The sequence below is a fragment of the Salminus brasiliensis genome, chromosome 1 (assembly GCF_030463535.1).
Source record: "Salminus brasiliensis chromosome 1, fSalBra1.hap2, whole genome shotgun sequence".
NCBI lineage: Eukaryota > Metazoa > Chordata > Actinopteri > Characiformes > Bryconidae > Salminus > Salminus brasiliensis.
Window position 1 is genome coordinate 17,582,750 of NC_132878.1, and position 21,768 is coordinate 17,604,517.

The 21,768-nt window shown below is 38.2% G+C and overlaps 1 protein-coding gene across 2 annotated transcripts in view; it reads left to right on the forward strand.

Moving 5' to 3' along the window:
• pbx3a (pre-B-cell leukemia homeobox 3a) overlaps positions 1-20,783 on the forward strand; it is a 58,651-nt gene extending 37,868 nt beyond the window's left edge. The window contains exons 3-11 of one of the 2 annotated variants that reach the window (XM_072673708.1): positions 386-630; positions 1,714-1,904; positions 4,744-4,879; positions 6,365-6,394; positions 8,250-8,415; positions 10,349-10,426; positions 10,888-10,991; positions 12,125-12,211; positions 17,759-20,783. In XM_072673708.1, the coding sequence (XP_072529809.1) occupies positions 386-630; positions 1,714-1,904; positions 4,744-4,879; positions 6,365-6,394; positions 8,250-8,415; positions 10,349-10,426; positions 10,888-10,991; positions 12,125-12,211; positions 17,759-17,851 (1,130 nt within the window). In that variant the 3' untranslated portion in view covers positions 17,852-20,783. The remainder of the gene's footprint in view (positions 1-385; positions 631-1,713; positions 1,905-4,743; positions 4,880-6,364; positions 6,395-8,249; positions 8,416-10,348; positions 10,427-10,887; positions 10,992-12,124; positions 12,212-17,758) is intronic. The other variant, XM_072673715.1, reaches the window with a different exon arrangement.
• Positions 20,784-21,768: the final 985 nt, after the last annotated feature.

Here is a 21,768-nt window from a genome sequence, read left to right on the forward strand (position 1 = left end):
GGTCTGACGCATGTGCAGGGGAGCCCAGCAGTCAGTCTTCCATCAGGTCAGGCCAGATAACTGGGCAGTCGGAGGTAAAGGTAAAGAATGATGATTCAGTGAGAATCTAGGAACATGACCAACTGCAAATTCAATTGAAACATAATTAACCACATAAAAAAGGGGTTTATATCTGACCCCATGTTAGGTTCTATCCCAGGCTTCCCTGCAACAGTTGTACTTCAATATAATCCCTCGTAAGCACATATTTTACCATTGTCTACATAATTGGCATCATATAGATAATGCCAAAATACTAATGTAAATCTAATAATCTTACAGAGATTCAAATATGTGCAGATATTAATATATTTGGAATGATCATGTCTGTTCTGCCTTCTCACAGGTCTTAGTATCCGTGGTGCCCATGAGGATGAACCTCCTGACCCTCAGCTGATGCGTCTTGATAACATGCTGTTAGCTGAGGGCGTATCCGGTCCTGAAAAAGGGGGCGGATCGGCGGCTGTCGCCGCGGCAACAGCAGCAGCTGTTGGAGGTGGAGCCGATAACTCCATTGAGCACTCTGACTACAGAGCCAAGCTCTCCCAAATCCGGCAGATCTACCACACCGAGTTGGAGAAATATGAGCAGGTTTGCCACCTTGTTACATGTACAGTTATACGTAAAAATACCTTGTTATTTTTATTTTTATTTTATTTAGAGAGAAAAGTTATCCAACATGCATCACCTGGAACACTTAATTGTAACGCATTAAAATAATGAGCGTTCTAATGAGCATAATAATTAAGTGTTAGATGTTTTTCAATTTCATAGCCTAGCCTGGTACTTAAGTTGTTCTTTACGAAGTGTCAACATTACATGATAAATGGACCAATAGAAATGCTCCAAGATTTCTATGAATGTTTATGTGACATCTACATTATTTGTGTTGCTCCATGACATGTTATCTAACATCCATCACCCGAGTTCAAAAATAATAATTGCCATTCTTAACATAAAAAATAGTACATCAGCAGCTAATATGATTATTAACTTAAACTAACATTCCCTAAAATTTGATATCAGCTTTTCCACATTGTTGTAGAACTGGAAATAAAGGAGCACTTAACTGCCATGTATCAGCCTAATGTGTTGGATATTTTTCAGTTTCATAGCTTTGTTTACTTCTCTTTACTAAGGCAATGTTTTTCTTCTTTTTTACTTTTTGGGCATAATGTGAATCTGGCAGTTGTTCTTTACATTAAGTGTGTTTACATGCACATCTGATAACTGCAGAAAAGCAGATTTTGTCAGTAATACAGTCAATGCTTTTCCATACACTTGAGTAATCAGACAATGGGAGAAATTTACATCTACATGAGTTAATGGGAGTTCTGCTCTGCTCCCAGCCAATAAAATCACAGAATAAGACATGGCGTAAACATCATGTACAATCCAAACTTGATGATACAGCATTTTTTTCAAGCCAAAATATATAATATTTGATAACATTTAAACTAATTTGAATTAATATTTGTTTTCCTTCAGTTTCTGCATAGCTCCAAAAGTTTTACCGCAATCTTGGGACTGTGTTTGACTAAAATTTAAAATTATTTTGACATTTTGACAAATATGCAATAATAGAGAAAACCAGGAAAGGGACAGACACCTTTTCAGGACACTGTATACATTGTTGTGGGTACATTGTTTTTAAATTTCTTTTGTCACTGCCAGGCATGTAATGAGTTCACAACCCATGTGATGAACTTGTTGAGAGAGCAGTCTCGTACTCGACCTATCTCCCCCAAAGAGATTGAGTGCATGGTGGGCATCATACATCGAAAGTTCAGCTCCATCCAGATGCAGCTGAAGCAGAGCACTTGTGAAGCTGTCATGATCCTACGCTCCCGCTTCCTTGATGCCAGGTCAGTGTGTGTGATAAGAAATGGGTGTGAATGTGTCAGTGTTATGTATGCAGAGTTATTAAGTTATGATGGTATGGGATACATGTATATGATTCTATTCTAGGATATTATTTGATATGTAAAATCTTTTACTGAGTTACTGATTTACAATGAGTGAGTGTGTACAGTAGTTGTCAACAACCCTGATCCTGGAGATCTACCTTCCTGCAGGATGGTTGATGCCCAGTGGTGTATAGGGTTCTCCATAATTATTGGTAGTCTCTGTAAAAATGAACAAAACGTAGTACCTCATGGTAACCAAGGGGTCCAGTTAGTACTTCAGTGTTGGCTAAGTGCCCGTTGATTTTTTTTCTAGCAGTGCTAAGGTTAGCTTCGATGGCAGCAACATGTTCAAATGTTTGAATTATTCTGTTGTTTTTAATATGAAAACCTAAAATGTTCTAGAAATATAATTTCTGGCTTTTTATTGAATACTCTTCACGACGCAGAGGAACTAAAACACCCCCACCCCCTAGGCCTTCCTCAAAAACACCCATTGCCACATGATTATTTTTTGTGAGCAGTGACACTTTTGTAAGCATTGGCATCATTTCAGAACCCACATCTACTGTTCCAAAGCCCTACCCTATTTCCTTGACCCTCCAGTCACAGCATAGTCACCATTGGCATCTATGTTCTGGTTTGGTAGTAGCATGCCTGCATTTTAAATTTGAAGTTTAATTCAAATACTGCCAGTCTTAAACTTAAGAACACCCTACATTAGCACACACACACATTCGGTCCCACCTACTAAATATGTCCAGTTAGCTAGCTAAGATAATTGAAGAATAGCATTATCATTATTGACAGTATAGAGCCAATTTGTATCTGAGAATTAGTAAATTAAATACCATGGATTGTTACAGGTTCAGATGGTAATGCAGTTTTTCCCTTTAATCTTGGGATACCCTTGGGATATAGTATCTAATATACAGTAGCACACATATTAAGGTAAATATGGACAATCTCTGTTCTGGGGTTAGCTGTCCTGAATGTAAAGCAGAGTCAAACAGCCTATAAAAGTCACGTTCTTAAATTCTCAGGGCTAATTAAGCTGACAATGGCCCACCAACAGGCTGAACATTTAATTACACACTGCTAATAACAAGTAATAGCCCCATCGGTTTGCACAGAAGTCCCTGTAGTTACTGCTTAATACACCTTAGTGTGTAATAAAGAGTTAATATGTATATATAGAACTGGGAATAAAGGAGCACTTGACTGCCATGCATCAACCTAATGTGTTAGATGTGTGTAGATAGCCTCATAGCCTTGTTCACGTCTCTTTACAAAGTGATTTTTTTTTTTTTTACTTTTTGGCATAATGTAAATTTGGCAGTTGTTCTTTACATTAAGTGTGTTTACATGTACTTCATAATCTGATAACTGCAGAAAATCAGATTTTATCAGTAATCCAACAAATGTGTTTACATGCACTTGAGTAATCAGATAATGTTATAAATCTGTGTCTACATGATAATGAGATAATCGTAATGAGAGCTTTGTTACCAGCCAATAAACATACAGAATAAGATGTGATAGAAATGTCATGTAATATCCAGACTTCATGATACTTTATTTAAATTTTCTGAGCCACAATATAACATATTTGATAACATTTAAATATATGAATATTAAAATCCTTCAGTTTTGGCATAGCTCCAAAAGTGTTTTGTCGCAGTCATGCGGGTGCTGTTTTACATGCTGCTTGCTTACTTACGGTACCATGGTCTGTTCTCATGCATGTGCAGACTAATCTAGATCTAGGAAATTGGAGTGTGCTGTTTATATGACCACTCAAATAATCAGATTACTGCAGAAATCAGACTGCTTCAAAATAAAATCTTATAAAATCTTATATAAAACAAAAATAATAAAATCTTGTATATCGAGTTCCACTGAGATTTAGGAAGGTTCCTCCTTCTTCTGTAGTGTATTAGTAGGTTTTAGCGTGACATCTACAATACTTATGTTGCTCCATGACTGCCACACTTAGGACAGTCTGTAGGAAGAAAAAGAGGAGAGTTGTAGTCGACAGAGCATGTACATTTCCTTAAGCCTAGAGTAAATTAGGCAGAAACCTGCTCACCAGTGAATCATTTGCTTGAAGGACTGCATAACAGGCCACAGCAGTAGACTCCCACCGGGAACGTCACAGATTAGTGAGTAACAAGAAGAGAGAGTGCATTAGGGTCAGGTACGTTCGGGCCACATCACTGTTTTCTGACTTCATTAGTATTTCTTACTGTTTTTTATGTTTGAACATTTCCAGGCTGTTGGTAGTAAACTCCTGCCTGGCCTTCATTTATTTGATATAAAACTCTATCAGAAGTGATAATGTGGCAAATACCTTTATGCAGTTTCTCTCTATCAGCAGCCCACACATACAGTAGTAGCCAACTGGGAATAGTCCCAACACCTCTTGACCGTCAGTCCATCCTGGATAGAGTGTTACATTATGTGTCAGATATAAAAAGAATATTTAATATATAATATAATATAATGAATATATTATGTTTATATGTAAATTAAATACTAAAAACTAATATAATATGCAGCTTTAGTTTGAAATTACTCATCTGTAAAATAATTACATGGTGTGTTCAGGCGACATATTTCACAGTAAATGCAGCTCCAGAGTGGTGTAACTGTCTAAGTGTTGACCCAATTATTGGGTGGTCGTTAGTTTGCTTCCTACGGATGCCACAGACCTATTTGATTGGAATCTACTCTGTATCTCTGGAAAATGGAGACTACTGTTATATATTTTTTGGTTTGTTTTTTTGTTTATCTTCTCCAGAAGGAAAAGGCGTAATTTCAGCAAGCAGGCAACAGAAATCTTGAATGAGTACTTCTATTCCCATCTCAGTAATCCCTACCCTACTGAAGAGGCCAAAGAGGAGCTGGCCAAAAAGTGCAGTATAACTGTCTCACAGGTGAGCCACGATGTTGAACATCTTCAGTTGCAATGCCAAGTCGCCCCAGGTTTTAAGCAACTTTCCACAAATATGAAAGTGAACACTGTTGAAAGGGTACCAGCAAGGGTTTTTTTGGGGCAATGAGAAATAAGAATCAGCTTTGCTTTCTTGAAGATGTATTTAGTAGTATGTCCATGCCAAGAACCATGGAATGAACAAGTCACGAAAAAATATACTTGTTTGCTTGAATCTCTCTGAATTCCCTAAATTTCTCTACAAATACAACAGATGTTTAGAGCAGTCCCAGGTATCACAGCTACAGAAGTACAGGCCATGTCATACGAAAATTTTTTAAGTGCTATTCCTGGTGATGCCACAGCCACCCGTGTTTGGGAGACAGTTGAGTTATTCAATGGCCATTGATATTGCAGCAGCGGCAGATTGCAGCAGCGGCAGGGAACCCTAATGCAAAGTCAGCGGACAGCTGAATGTGCTTGAAGGAAAATGTAAACTGCCAACTCCATTACATCAGCCAACAGGTACTTGCTCTGCACAAAATGATGGAGGGAGAAGGAGGGCCATCCCATTTGCCCAGCTAAAGTGAGGACAGTGGTGCTCTCTTGGTTTCCCGGTCATACATAGCTGTGCCATAACTGACAAATGATTTGCAGATCCCCTGAGGCTTGTTTGAGTACTGTTGCTGACCATGTGCATCCCTTCATTGCCACTATTTACTCATCTTCTAATTGCTACATCCAGCATGATAATGCACCATGATACAAAGCAAAAGTAGTCCCAAACTGATTCATGGACATGGAAATGGGTTCAGTGTTCTTCAGTTTACAGAATCTGAAGTCAGTAGATCACTTTCCATTAGAAACGTAGAGCATGAAAGAGCTCCTGAAAAATCATGTCATGTCAACATGGACCAGAATCTCAAAGGAATGTTTTCAACATCTTGTGGAACACATAGCATGAAGAATTGAAGCTGTTTTGGGAGCAAACAGAGGCCTCACACAGTATAGCATTCCTAATAAAGTGCTCGGAGGGGGGTAGGCTAATGGTTATTGGCATGGACATATTGTTTAAGAAAATCTTTAATTGGTTTGGAAGTTCTGGTTCTTAAATAGTCATCTAACAAAAGTGGTTATTGTCTTCAAAGAACCCTAACTGGTTCCATATGGCACCGTTATACTGTAGCTACATTAACTATTAGGAAAGGAAGCAGATATTTTGTAAAATCGTATAATTTCCGAGGTTCTTTTTCTTAATACCTGCGAGGACTGTGACACTGTGAAGGTGCAGTTAGAGGAACATCAAACGGCAACCTCAATCTGGCTCACATATTTGAACGGATCTTGAAAGGGCAAGGTGATACAAAGATGCAGAGTAAGCGTGACAAATGTATGGGGGTAGAAAATGTTGTGTTGTGCTGGGTATATGGCTGTGCGAGGACATAGAGGAGGTTTCTAGTGTAAAAAGCCCCTTCTCTTTTGCCCTCAGGGGATGGGAAGCACCATCACTGTGTCACAGGTACGTCACCAAACATCCGTCCTCCATGTTGTCTGTTGCCATTCAGTTGCAGTGTTCCAACGAATATCATAGAAATGTATGCATTTGCCAAAACATGACAGACCTGTAGACATATGCAGCAAGTACTTTTGACGTCATACCTATTTATCGATGCAAGTCTGTCACTGTCATAGCTGAGAAATGTTGTGCTATTAAGAAGTATTTGTGTTGTACACTTTTTAAGGTGGACATTCAGGTGAATTCTTAACCATAACACCTGTTTGTTTATACACACAGAATCACACACCATCTACCTCACACATTTCATTAGTACTTAGTACTGCTTACCTGACTTTATTCCCTGTAGATTGTTATGCATTTGTGATACACTATGCAGGATTTATTTGCAAATGTGTTTTAAATTTTAACATGTGTGGCTTTGTATTGGTTTGGCCATTTGCCTCAGATTAGATCTAGCGGAGAGTCATCTGAACACAAGCTTCAATGGAAGAGATAAGATAAAAAAATAATCTAACCTTCTGTACAAAGGCCTTAACAGAGTCACACATTTATTTTAATATGCAGAATCTTTGCATTTGTTATAAATACATTTCTTTCAGAAATTAATTAAAAAAATTTTATTTCCAGTTCTACACAATAATTTAATTAAATTTTCATTTTGGTGTCTGATTTTTTTACTTCACTATTTGTCCAAAATGGAAACTTTATAGAAGACAGAATGAAACCCTGTACAAAAAGTGACATACCCCTTTTCCACTACCCAGTTTTCACTGTTCCCGGAATCTTAATGAAGTGTCTGTGACATGCTTTAATCACAAAACCTCAAGGGTCCAGCCATTTTCCCCCATCTGAAACAGCCCTGTTCAGAACAGACGGTTTGAGTGTCTGTTCCTTTAAATGGTCCACTCCTAATGAGCCACTCCTTAAACCTCTACATTTTTTATTGCTCCTCTCCTCTAGCTACATGAAATCTTAGACGTTACTCTCCAGCAAAGTTCTCATTAGTACCTGTTTTCACAAGCTAGCTAACATTTACTTCATCTTGAGTTCATATCTCTCTTACTCTGACCCTTTTTTCTCCTGCATTAGACATATACTCTCTCTCTTTTTCTCGCACTTGCTTGCACTCCTGCACTGCACACACACACACACACACCACTTTCTGTCCGAGCTGTAGTCTGCTATACCTGCTTTACAAAGAAACACACACAGCATAATTATTTTTAAACTACTTACATTTCTCACGTCTGCAGTTTTGTCACAGACAGGTGGTTTTGCATTTTCCTTTAAGAGAAGTTTCATTGCCAGTCCTACGTTGTAGTGACCCAGTAAAAGCAGTCAGACAGACACCAAGTACACAAACAGAGGAGTTCCCGTGCATCTCCATGTCGACATAATGCTATTAAATAGAGCACCTTTTCTCAAGCTATACATTGGGGACGGTATAATCCTTATGTGTCCTCCTTTGATGTAGGATGTGGAGACAAAATCTGAACAGAATTCGGCAGTCCAGTGTTGCCTTATGTCACAGTTAGTGGATTGGTAGGCAGTCCAGAAACCCTAGTGTATGTGCGCAAGTTTTTCCATATGTCCTTTTTAAAGTACTATTTTTTGTTTACACAATGTAAAATGAGGTCTGAGATTTTGATGTGACGGTGACTGTCTGAATCTATGAATATATTTCGTAAAGAAACAACAGGTGGAAAAAACAAACCTATATGGTGCAGCTGTTTGCAAAAACAAAATCCTAGACATTTTCTTTCACCCACCTATCCATAGTTTCATGTATTATACTGTAGGTGCAACGTAATCTATCTAAAACTGCCCTGGCTTTCTGGCTTTCTTTCTCTCTCAGGTTTCAAACTGGTTCGGAAACAAACGCATTCGCTACAAGAAGAACATCAGCAAATTTCAGGAAGAGGCTAACCTGTACGCGGCTAAAACAGCTGTGACGGCCACTCAAGCTGCAGCCGCTGCTGTGCAGAACAGCCAGGCCAGTTCACCAGTTACACCTAACCACGGTACACACATATGCTCATGTGTATATTAATAAGTGTGTCCTAATTTTAAAAAATATATAGGTGAGGGAAAAGAGTTCTATGCAAGAGACACATTTGATTCTTTAAAGAACCGTAGATAACTGAAGATCAGTGGATGGATCTTTAAGGAGATGTTCTTATCAATGAAATGCCTTTTAGTAGTTTCTATACAAAGCCAGAGAATATTGTGGAGCCTTTATTTATAAATGAGAGCAAAGCAGGGATGCCTAATCCTGTTCCTGGACATTTTAGATCCATCACACCAGGCCTGTGAAGGCCTTCTTTATATGGTTCAGGTGTGTTAGATTAGAGCTGGAGCAAAAAAGTCACCAGGACTGGGCACCCCTATAGAAAAGCATAGTAGTTGGGTTAGGGGCCTGGTTGAGCTCCAGCTATGCTCTGTCCCCAGTTGGTGAGGGTCTCTGGGGTTAAGGTGGCAGTTAGCCCTGTCTTCACTAAGAAGGAGGGAAAGTTTGTCCCTCCTCAGCAGTTCACGGTGCAGTTGCAACTTTCATACACTTTAGAGGAAGCATATGCTAAGCTGATGTGTGTTAGCAGAGAGTCCATTATTGTTACATGGGGAACTACGGGTGAAAGGAAAAAAATATGAAAAAATAAGTGGGAAGCGTTTCCAGCCAGATGTTGTGTATGATATAATTGGGCAGTTATCTTCCTTACCATGCTCTGTGGCATGTATAACTCTCCATCTGACCTCGGTTTTGGATCAAGATGACAAGAAGAAAAAGATCTCACTGACTTTGAAGAAGCTCCATTAACGGGGCATGATGATGACAGGAGCTTCAGTCTCAAAGACGGCTCAACTGGCCAGTGTTTCTAAAGGGACAGTGACTAAAGTGAGCTCTGCTTTCAAATCTGTAGGAAAGACACCAGCAAATAGTGTTGAAAATTGGCTTCTGTTCCTCAGGTAATTGAGAATGTCAGTGCAGGCTGTGGTTAGAGTGCATCCGTAATAACCGTCTGTCCACGACTACATGAAAGGATGTTATAGTTGGACTGAAGTGCAAAAACCCCACATTACAGAGATGAATGCACATTTGAGAGCTCAGTGGAGCAAAACCCACAGGCACTGCTCAACAGAGATCTGGTCAGATGAGTCATCCTTCACCACGGTTTCCACCAGCGGCAACGAAAAAAGCGGTAATGGACCTGAATGTTTCACCTATGCAATGAGGTGGTCTGGCAGCTCCTTTATGGCATGGCTTTTGCCCACACAGTTTGGGGTGACTTGTCCACTAAATTGTAGGTACACCACCACAAATGAGAGCGCAAGAAAGATGTGTCTTTATCCATTTTCTTATCCATGTGTCTACAACTTGACAACTTGGCATTGCATCACTTCTCACATGTGTTTTAATGAAAGATCTTGTAGCTAATCTGTAGCCCCATGTTGCTGATGAGTTATGTAGTGTTAAACTAAACCACAACCACTAAAAGACAAGACAACAAGAATAACTAAAAGTCATGTAGTGTGAACCTGGCATTAGAGAGCAGTGTTACTGCAAAATTTCGAGCTTAAGTCTCTTCCACAATGACAGTGCCCCCATCCACAGGGCACAAGGGGTACTTGGTTGAATGGTTATATGAGTATTAAAACTCTAATTGAAGGAATTTCATTTAGAAGAACGGGTTTCCTTCCTTACAGTAAGGTTCCACTGAGAATCTATGCCAAGACACATTGAAGCTTTCTGGAATGGTGACCCAACACATTTCTAAGACACAAAGATATTACTATTTTTACTTTTTCTTTTTTTTGAGTGAAGCTAGAAGTAAATTGGGAGGCAAATGGGGTAGAATTCAGAGCTGGGCTTTGTGTAGTATTGTATAGTGCAACAAAAGAGTACCTGAAAAACATGCAACTTTGATTAGAACAACTCTTTTTTTTTTGCCTGCACAGGTTTCCAAATGAAAGACGAAGATTTTCAGCTGGATTCAACTGACAGTAAATCCAATCTGTTAACCAGCATGTTCACAGGTACCACACCTTCCAGAAACAGGTCTTATTTAATATCAGAAATTCATTATTCTCATTGTTTCATCATGGTCTCAGGCATGATATTGTAATAGTACACTTGTTTGGATACATCATGTCAGGGCTCCTGAGTTGGCACAACTGTCTAAGTGCTGATGGGAAGTTGTGAGTTTAAACCCCTGTAGTCACTGCCTTCTGTGGCTGGGTGTCCATACTTGGTCTTGCTCACTTTAGATGGGTGGGAGCCTTCACCCTCCCTGCTTGGTTGCATCTTGTGATGGGGATGACCTTGCTAATGAGTGGAGCTGACCATGTCTAAATTTAAATTATCTACAACCTGATTGGTTGCGCATGCCTATAACTGTGGAAAAACATGGGGCTTTTCATTATTATTAATGATCCTTAGGCATACTGATTTAACTGATTATGAGATCACAAGCTAATAATTCCTGTTTTTTCATCAGGATCCTTTGGCCTGCCAGGTTCAGGAGACATGTTCATGGGCATGCCCAGCTTGAATGGAGGATCTTATCAGCGCACACAAGTCAATAACACTGGACAGGCACAGGTACTACACACTAGTTCACCACAAATGCTTTTAGTGCCCACATGAGTAAAACACAGTAAACAGAGTAACTGAAATATAGTCAATCATTTACATATACCCACAAATATGCAGTCATATGCAAAGGTTTAAATGCCTCTGGTCACATGATATTCAGCTCTGATTTCTGAAAAGTAAAGTAACTTAAATCTGAAAGTAACTTAAATACTCTAGAAGAAGCAAACTTATATATACATATGGGTTTATAGTGGGACGTAAAATGTTCTATTTGTCTTAATAACTGTGCTGTAGTACTTAATTTGCATCAAAACTGACATTAAAACCATTATTTGAAACCTATGAAACCTATGTCAATTGTAAAATGTATTTTTTCAGTATTTTAAATTCATCCATAAGCAATATTTGTGCATTAAAATGTGTAGAAGTGCGAAATAAGAAAATAATCAAAACAAAAAGAGGAAAAAAAGAAATTTTGAACAAAACATTTATATTTTTACTGTAAAATCTGCATTACAATGTAGGTGAGGTAGACAGCAGGACATGTTTAAAGTAGCAGAAGCGCTAAATATAAAATATGTGCATAACAATGAATAGTTAAATTTACACAGTACAAAGAAATGTACACAAACAGTACATTAGTGGAGATGAATATAAGAGTTTAAGAGTCCAAGAGTCCAAGACCCCGTTTACACCTGGTCACTTCATGCGTCTTGAGTATCAGGATTATATCTGGATAAGGCCGAGCCTCATAAAAATGCAAGTGTAAAGAAAAAAATTTGATCACTCAAACCACTTCAGGAGGTGGTCTGAGACGCATTTGAGTTGCATGTTATAGCAGTGTAAACACAGCCGTCTCTACAAGATGTATTCAACAACCAAAACTCCTCTAAGTACAACCGGGACACCACTAATAACTGTTGCGCAACAAGCAGATTTGCATATTCTATCTCACACAGCGAATGGATTTCTAACCGGAGACGATTTTGACTACCAAGTGTAAATGTTTGTGGCTAAAATCATACAATACAATCCAGATACTAGTCACATGACATGACCAGCAGTAAATGGGGTCCAAGGCCCAGTCTGAGCAAGTCTGTTGGACATTCTTCTTTCTTTTCCACTCTCTGTCCCTATAGGGGGACAGTGTGCATGGTGTTGGTCAGACGTTGGGCTACAGTGAAGCTCTGCGGGGTCATCCTCTCTATAGTCCTCATGCTTTGAATGTGAGTATGAAGGAACAGGATTGCTTTTCCAGGATAACAGACCACTATAATCTTAACAACAAAGCTGCCAAAAAATGTTTTTCTCAAAGTGATGACAGAAAAAGCACACTGATGTCCCTACTGAACCTTTCAGGGCATGGTTCTTTAATAAACAATATTTACAAATGAGAAGAAATCTATCTATAGAAAGTCTAGATAATATCAATGTTCTACACTAATTAGAGCCATCTGTCTGTGCCAAGGTACAGTCAGGATCCTTTTATTTTTTTAATCCTTTTATCCTTTTAATGTTTCTGACAAATGTTTAATATTTAGGTATGTGTAAGAGTCTGTAGAGTACTGCTAACTTACTTTATATGGACTTACTTTATTAGGCGACATTATTAGCATAAAGTCTAAAATAGCGGCCGGACATCAGTTTGGTCTTGGATGAGGGACGGAGGCTGCCTCTTCGGCTGAGCTAATGAGCTAATGTATAGCGCAACCAGTCTTCTACACAAGTTACAGTATGTTCTCCACAGTGGACTCATAGTTTGTAGTGTCAAAGTGTAATTCTTAAGAGCATAAGGGTCACTTTTTTACAGTGTTGATAAAAACGTGAAATCAGTGTTTCACCAGCAACGGAAGCTGATATGCTGATCACCAGCAAAACCAGCAAATGTTGTGGGTGGAATGCTGGTTTGCTGAGCTATTGGATTATATGATGTGGTCGATTCTGTGAAAACCTGTTTTTTCAGCAGGTTTTTAGCCAACTGTTCCTGGTTATTAGAACATTTCTGAGCAGTAACATTTATTTGTTCATTCTCACAGTTAATCAAATGGCATTTCCACATTAGTTAGTCATATTTCAAAAGTAAAGGAAGCTAATCATGTAGACTATTTTATTATCAGTATAATTTCAGAAAAGATTCTATTCTATGTTTAAATAAATGCAAAAAAAAGGTTTTATAACATTCATAAAAATATTATATTAGTTGTATTAATGGAACATATTCAGCAACCTTTCTTAGGAAGAAGTTTCTTCTTAAAACCCACTTATGCCATTTTCATGAAGACATTTTCCCTTTGTGTTTTCTTATTTGACATTTGTACAGTGGGATCCATCATTACAAGAGCAGAGCTGCAAATAATTTTGCGGTTTAAAAACACACCATGATTCTATTGTAGACTTTTTGTTAGGACATTTCTTAAGAACATATAGAAGAAAATGCTTAGCGAGATATTGGTGAATGAGGCTGTCTTGCTCGGAGCAATGTGTGAGAAACGTTCTAATAATGCTGTGTCGCAAACTATTATTACATAGCAGGTTCTCAGGACGTTCCAGGAACGTTATTTCTGTAACATTACAGACTAACCTTTCTCAAACTCCAGCTTATAATGTTCTCTGTAAGCTGGGTTGGACATTTCCTCATGGTTAATGGGACATAACCAAGACCATATTTCAGTATTCAGACACTGGCGCCTCAGACCGTTACCTGAGTACTTCAGTACCTGTGCACACCCTTTAAAGATACTCTAAACATGACTTTGCCAGTGATGGTAAGTTTAAAGAGGGATTCTGTTTTTTAGCAACTCATAGCATCCTTATTAATGCACACATACACACATACACACACACACACATTCTTACTTAAACCATTCTGAATGTGGCCTTGAAAGGGAACGGGATAATCTTGCTCCAGCAGGCCTCCCAAAGCCATTCAGGAAGCCGCCAGCCTGATCAAACCGCCTCTCTCCACGAGCCTGCGCAAAGACGACAGCCGAGATTAAGCTGCGGAGAGTCAACGGCAGTCCTGTGGAAAAAAGAGGAAGATAAATGTGTGGCTTCATATTAATATTCCATCTCTTGCAGACACACACACACACATACACATACAGCCATTTGCAGAGGGGAGAAAGCAAACACATTTCATTTCCATTTTCTGAAACGGATATAATAAGGCAGCGACATGCCAGGCTTCTCTGGCTTATATCTCCTTTTTCATTGGGCCCAACTCCCACCTCCCACCTCCACCACCACCATTCTCTCTCTCTCTCTTTCTCACTCTCTTTCTCTCCCCGTCTCTCCCTCTCACACTGAGCAAATTTGCAGTCCATTTCCTTATCACTTTAATGAAATATGAAACTGGAATTGCCTGCAGCTTTGTACAGATGTGAGCAGCGTCGTCCCAGATGAGGGACGATAAGACGCGCTTTATAATGGAGTCAATCTGAAGTCGCCACGTTAAAGATTCATTTATCTGTTGAGGTGGCTGCATCGAGGAAAAAGGGTTGGGGGGGAGGGGGCTTCCAGATAGCATGTCCTTGTAATACAGTGGTGGTGAAAAAATAGCAGTCTGCAGTTTCTTAAACAGTGTTGGGGTAGTAAAACAACAGTAATCCAGCACAAATGACTAATTGTGCCTTGCTAGTGTAAACTGTAATGACATTACTGTACTTATTACTTTATGCTACTCTATTCACTTCTGTGTAACTCTCTAAAGCCCACACACCTCTGTACCAGCTGGAAACAGACACGTGAATATCTACAGACGTGAAAAAAGCCTTAAAAATTTAATTTAATCAATATTGAGGGAAGGAGGTAATATAACTAAACACATACAATTATACAAAGTTAGGACACCCAAAGTTAGGACACCTTCCCAGACTCGTATGTAGATGCATACGAGTCTGGGAAGGGATTTTAAAAGATCTCAGGACAGTTAGAAATCACTCCTTCCCCTGTCCGCAAAATAGCTTACACATGTGAATATTTAAAACAATGGCAACATTACTGGTTAGGTCACCCTAAAGAACATAAAGACACATAAAGAAATCATCCTGAAACTGTCATCATGGGAGCTACAGGTAGCTCTTACCACCATTGATATCAAAGAACAGAGACAGCACAAGATTGATTGTCATGGGAGGTCAGCAAGGGGGAAACCCTTACTAGTCTTGATGTTTTTTTTTTGTTTTTTAACAGCAAAGGGTTTCTGTGAAAGACTGATTCTGTTTTTTTCTTTTTAAAAACCTAAAATCGAACAGGTACAGACAGTCCACAAACCTAACATAAATGTAAAGCCTTCAGAACTTTTTTAAAAGTTTTAAAACCGGCACCAGGCAAGGAAATTGAATCTGTGTAATGGACATATTGACATATAAAGAATTATATAATCACAAAGGTCATGATAATATGGTGGCTCAGTTATTACTGCTCTGGGTTTTTGATCCCCATTGATCGAAGCGTTGTTGGTTTGATACCCAGGTCTGCTAAGCTGCCCCTGTTGGGGCTTTGAGCAAGGCCCTAAATTTAACATGGCTGACCCTGTGCTTTGATCTTGGCTTTCTAAGGTGCTATATGCAATAAGAATGACCCCCTTGTACTGTACCAGTGTAATTGACAGTAAAGGCACATTATTAGCATTGCACTATTGCATATGGTAATTCCTATTCACTTAGGATCCCATATAGCTGTATGTAGGCTATTGCCTACATTCAACATTGGAAAACCAATTGGCAGACCAAATTTGTTTAAATAAGGCTGGAACTTCTCTGACTGTATGCTGCTGTGTCAAAAGCCATGTAGCAAAATGCAGTTCAGTTAATTCCTACAACACTTTTATAGCCATTTTGAAATTATCTGTAAAAGCCATGGCAAACACTTTTACTTTGTTCAAACCAAACATTACATGGATTCATGCTGAGCGCCCACTGTGAGGCAATCAAATCAGTCTGCATTTCATCAGCGATAAAAAAGGAGCAGGGTACCCAACAGAGCGATGTGTGAAAGTGAGCGGGAGTGGTTGGAGGCGCTTGCATAGTAAGGTGTCATTTTGGGTTTAGTCGAGCAAAGCCGTCTGGCCCGAGGGCACGGAGGCGAAGTGCCATCTTCTAGCAGCTTCAAAGAGTAGAGAGTGTCACTCTCTCTCTAACTCTCTTTCTGCTGCCTTATTTAGGTCATGGGGGATCTGTTGTTGGAGGACTTGTGGCGTTGACAAACATGCATAAATGCAGAGTGTGAACTATATGATCTATTCTAGTTCTCGCCTGACAGTCTCAAATCTAACATACTAGATCTAAGATACTACAGCCTACATTTGACATATAATTCAACTAGAACTCAGTCAAAGTCATATAATTGAAATATTATATTTATGATTTATGATTTATTGAATATCCCCAAAATGGCACATTAACAGGAGAAGGAAATAACCTTAACATTCAATGGAAACCAATACAAAAAGATTATATGCCATGTTCTTTGGACTCAACTGTTCATTCTTTGTGAATTTGTGTCAAAAAAATCTCTCCATTTTTGCTGTTTTCACTTTTTGAACTGAACAGTTGGATAGTTTTACACTGACAACCATTGAAAGTAAAGTATTTTTTCCTTCTCCTGTAAAATTGCTATTTTGGAGATGCAAGGTTTTTGCAGGACTATGTTTCTGCTCGTTCCCAGACACCCCTCCTAATCAGTGAATTCAGCCCAGATCACTGTTGAATACCTCAAGTGTGGCAACTGTGATCGAGAACTTCATCATCTAATGACCGTATCTCACATCGATAATGCTCTCTTCGCTGAATGCTACCAAATCCTCACAGCAATTTTCCAGCATCCAGTGCAGAGGTCTTCAAATCTGTCCCTTGAATCCAGTTTCTGATCCTGGATTTTGTTCCCCCTGGAAAGTAAGGGAACAGCTAATGTAATTGATTGGATACATTAGGAAGTCCAGGACTGGACACTGTTTCTCGGTCACACTGTATAGTGAATTAAACATAGGAATTTGGGGAAATTGGGAAATGCAGTTATCATCAGTGTTTTTTACAGACTGCACACTTCTGTCTCAATAAGGATTCCATCATGTAGAAGAATTTTCTTGCATTTTTATGTGGCCCATAGCTAGCTGATACTGTGTGTATTGTATATGTGTATATATTTCTTACAATGTTTGAACTCAGTAAAAACTGAAATGTATGATGTATAATAACATAATTACTTCCGTTTTGCTTCAGATTGTACATCTTCTCTTCAGATTATTAAAATAACATCAATATTGTTGCTTATGTGACTCAACACAGAAATATAAAGCCACATCACAGTATGCAAATTAGTCAAAATATCCCCCAATAGCGATGTCTGCTTTGGGCCGAACAAATGAGTGTGAAATATGAAAGAACACACTCATAAGTTGGCCACTTTGTTGTCACTCTCCCCATCTAATGTTGATGAAATAATGAGAAACTGACACAGCACTGATCTAGAAAGAGAATTGACCACCACTGCAATGCTAATTTCTGCTAGCAGGTCTGTGGGGTTTCATCAGCATTGAGCTAACAATGCTGAAAAATCACTTTTCTACATTTGATAATACAATATTCTGCTTAGACAGAAAATATGTTTTGGATATCTGTATGCTCCGATAATTGAGGCCACTCCATTTATCTGTCTCTGTTTTCATTCTTATAGGTTTGAGGGTCATGGAACTGTAATCAGTTATTGTGACATTCTGTTTTTTTGCCATGTTGCCCATTCTTACTGTGATATTTCTCTCTCTCTCTGTGTAGGGTAATGGCGGCTGGCACGAGACAGCCACTCCTTCCTCAGTGACCTCCCCTGCAGAAGCAGCAGGCAGCGTTCATTCCGATACTTCCAACTGATCTCGCCTTCTTCGTTCTTAAAACAGCTTCCCTCACCGACATTTTTGCTGACTCTGAGTGCAGAGTCTTCTGCAAGAACCTGATTTTCGGTAGTTATTCAAATACGTACTGTCAAGGATTACAGTCATAAGCACTATGTGGACGGGATTAGTTTTATATGAGGAGTTGATGGAGTTCCTTTGTGATTCTACTGTTGTCCAAATTCACCAAGTCAGTCATTTTTACAGATTACATGCTCCCCCGTCAGTAAACATTCAAGAGGCTTTTACCTACTGTAAAACAAACAACTAATATATTCTTTTTTGTATCAACATGATTTGGGAATATATAAGGATATTCAGTGTTCTAATTCAAGGGAACAACCTAATTCATGGGTACTGACATTTTGTGTGTCAGTGTTGACTGTTGGATGTACGTTCCCAAAGTAATGACCATGCTAGAGACATACAGTACATAAGATAAAGACAATACAAGTAAACACATAATTCAGCATGTACATGATCATACCATTTATTGAAGATGAAGAAAACAGCTACAATTAAGCAAAAGCGTAAACAATGAGACTTTTACATCACTGTGGAGTTCAGGATCAAAGCACACTTCTGGCCTGCATATTGCTTTAAATCAGCTATATTGGAGTGTTTTTGAGCATGAACAGCCCGTCTAAAGTCTTGCCACAGCATCTCAGTGGGATTGTTGAATTCAGCATTTTAACTTGACCACAACAAATACCTTTTCAAAAAAGTGTTTCTTTTGAGGGTTGGACTTGCTTGTGTGCTTCAGATCATTGTCCTGCTGCAAAACCCTACTGCGCTTGAGTTTTACAGCAGTGTTGTTAACATTGTTTATGGTACATAAACATAAAACTAGAGGATTCAGTAAAAATGTAAACCTTCTCTACTTGTGACCATCTGAACACATTGCATATTGGTAATGGAATATGTTTGGTGTGAACTATAGATAAATCGAATAGCCACTCCTATTTCTGTAATTTACATTATACACTGTGATTTCATATCCCATGCAAATCAGTCATACATATTACACACACACATATAAAACTAATCCAGTCCTAATAGTACTATACATATCTTTGTAAAGATTATAGTTAGAACTCGCTCAAAATTCACCCGATGTCCAACGACTGGAAAATATGGACTGATCGCTCTGGAATATCAACTACAGTTTCTACAAGAAATAGTCTAAAGTTGTACATTGATTGTATTAGTTGATATCTTATTAGGTTTGTTCCTTTGTAAGTTTAATCAGTAAGATAAATGAAGTGTGTTTTAAGGCATGCTTCTCTACAGTTTGGTCCACATACAGCATTCACATGACATCCAGACCTTCCAACAGTAATTGAATGGACACTTGTCTATCTTCTCACATCTTTGAAATATTTCATGTATGTGTCAATTATCATTGAAGTGATTTAAAAGGAAATGTAACACCTAAATAATGCCTTCTGGCATATCTTTTTTTTCTACACATGTACTTTTACATTCCCAAACATGCATTGATTACCAATGATATTCTTTTACAGCCCAGAACAATTAAATTTGGTCATAATTTTATTTTAATATTTAATATTTAACATTCCAGAGTTACTTAGTGCTCACCATCAACATACTTATGATTATAGCTTATTGTTCTTTTCTGCGTTTCACACAACATGAAGCACTTATGGAGCATTTTGCATACACTATATGTCCAAAGGTTGGTGCATATGCGCTATTTCTTTTTCTAAATCAAAAATGAATGAATAAGAATTTTGTCCACTTTTGCTGTAGTCCTCTTCTGGGACAGCTTTGCACGTTGCGGTAAGGATTTGATTGGAATCACTGGAAACTCATTGGAAACATATCATTTATAAATATGCAGTTTTTTGGGTGCACCTTGAATTAGAAGAGGTGTCTGCATACTTTTGGGCATACAGTGTAACAGGTTACACCACAACTAATTTTGATTTTATTGCTCTTCTGCTTTGTTTAACCTAAGAAGGTAGGAAATAAAGCATGCAGATTTTACAGAAGATTTCTGTAATAGTTAAGCTAGTACTGTGGTTTCAAACTCGGGTCTTTTCTCTACATCTTTGTTTTGCTCTAATACTTCTGATCCAACTACATTATTTAAAGAAAAGGGTTCCTAAATGATTACTGGCTTTAATCTGAGTAAAACCCCTTTTTTACTGTATGTCCTTTTAATTATATAGTGGTTCTTTAAAAGTAAAAAAGGTTCTCCAAATGAGTTGCGAAGTGCTTCACTACAAAGAACCTTTTTTGGCACCAGAGTTGGGAACCACTGTAGAAGAGGTAACACTCCTAAAAGTCAACAGAATTGTCTGGATTCTAAATGACTAGGGTTAGGGTTATTTTGTACTGTTATTTTATGTTAAATTACTGATCTTCAAAATATTCAATAATTTGTGACAAAAACAAATACTAACTGTTTGGAACAAGTGTTTGTAATCCAGACAAATCTAATGACTTTTATGATGTTAAAGTACTTTTGCAAGGCACTCCACATGCCAAACACTAGGACTTATGTATATTCTGACAAATATTTTGAATGTTGTTCATTTTCTGACTTTAACTGTCGCTATAAAGATCTGTCCCCAAAAAACTCTTTAAAGATCCATTCCAATCTCAGTATGACAGGGTACTCTTTTTTTTTTTTGATCTCAAGTTTCTATTGTTTTGTTTCTTGTTTCTATACTTTACAGTGTTTCTTTACAGTAGTTTGTCATCCAAAGTCATAAAGGAGAGACTAATGTGGTTCTAATGTACTAAATTAGTTTGTGTTGATTTTAAAGGAGGACCTATATCTCCAGAATAACTTATTTGACATTGACATTGTCTTTTTGATAAAAGAAATAAATGTGACTTTGTCTTCTTTCTGCCAACAAAGTCGTTGACTCTGACCTGGAACATTTTTGTTCTTTATTTGAAGGAATCAGTTCTGAAGCTCTTCTGGTTTTTGGGAACGTTTTGTGAGATCCCGCAGCAGAAAGTCAGGAACACAGGCTTGAAATTCCCTTCTGACTTTTAACCTATCTGTCAATGCTATAGGCAAATGGGGGCCGACTGATAGGTGCACAGAGTAAATGCTTCTTGTGAAACAGGTTACAAATGGCATTGTCTCACTGCAGTGCTCATATTTCATATTTCATGTTTTAGTCTGTGTCAGCAGCTGCCGTTTATCTCGACCATCTGTGGGCAATTACTTTCAGTCTCATTGAGCTGTTTAAGCATCGCGTGTTCTCCCCTTGTGCTTTTCTGTTTTTCTGCTGCACTCTCAGAGGAGGATTTGGCAGACCCATGTGGTTTCAGATTGCTATAAACCATGTTTGGCTGCATTTCTTTAAGGAACTTATATTCTGAATTTGCCAAATGGATGCTCCAAAAGATGCAGAAATTTTAGAGATAGGCATGATACCTCTTCTCAATACCCATATTAAAACTGAATATTGGCTGATATGTTTACAGACTTAATGTTTCTTTAAAATCTAAATTTTAAAGCTTTTAAAAGAGATATTTTTATATTTTTATATTATATTTTAACACTGGCTATCATGCTTCAATCAAACTACTCAAACACTGTAGGACAAAACCCTCCAGTGTTATTATCCAGCTGATATCTGCACAATACCTATACCCAATGTGCTTAGGTTTAAAATGAGCTTTGTTTTAGTTTATTCAGAGTATGTTAATGTACTAAAGTGATTTCCTGTTGCATATATTTAGAATATTATATTATAAACACATTTCATCATTATTATATTGTATTAAAATTAACATTTTACCATTGACAGCAGCTCTCATTGATAGCATCACCCTAAGCATATCTGCAACTGCTTTAGCCTCTTAAATTAAATGAATGTGGGCCGACTTCAGTTCACACTTTTATAAAATAGTTGC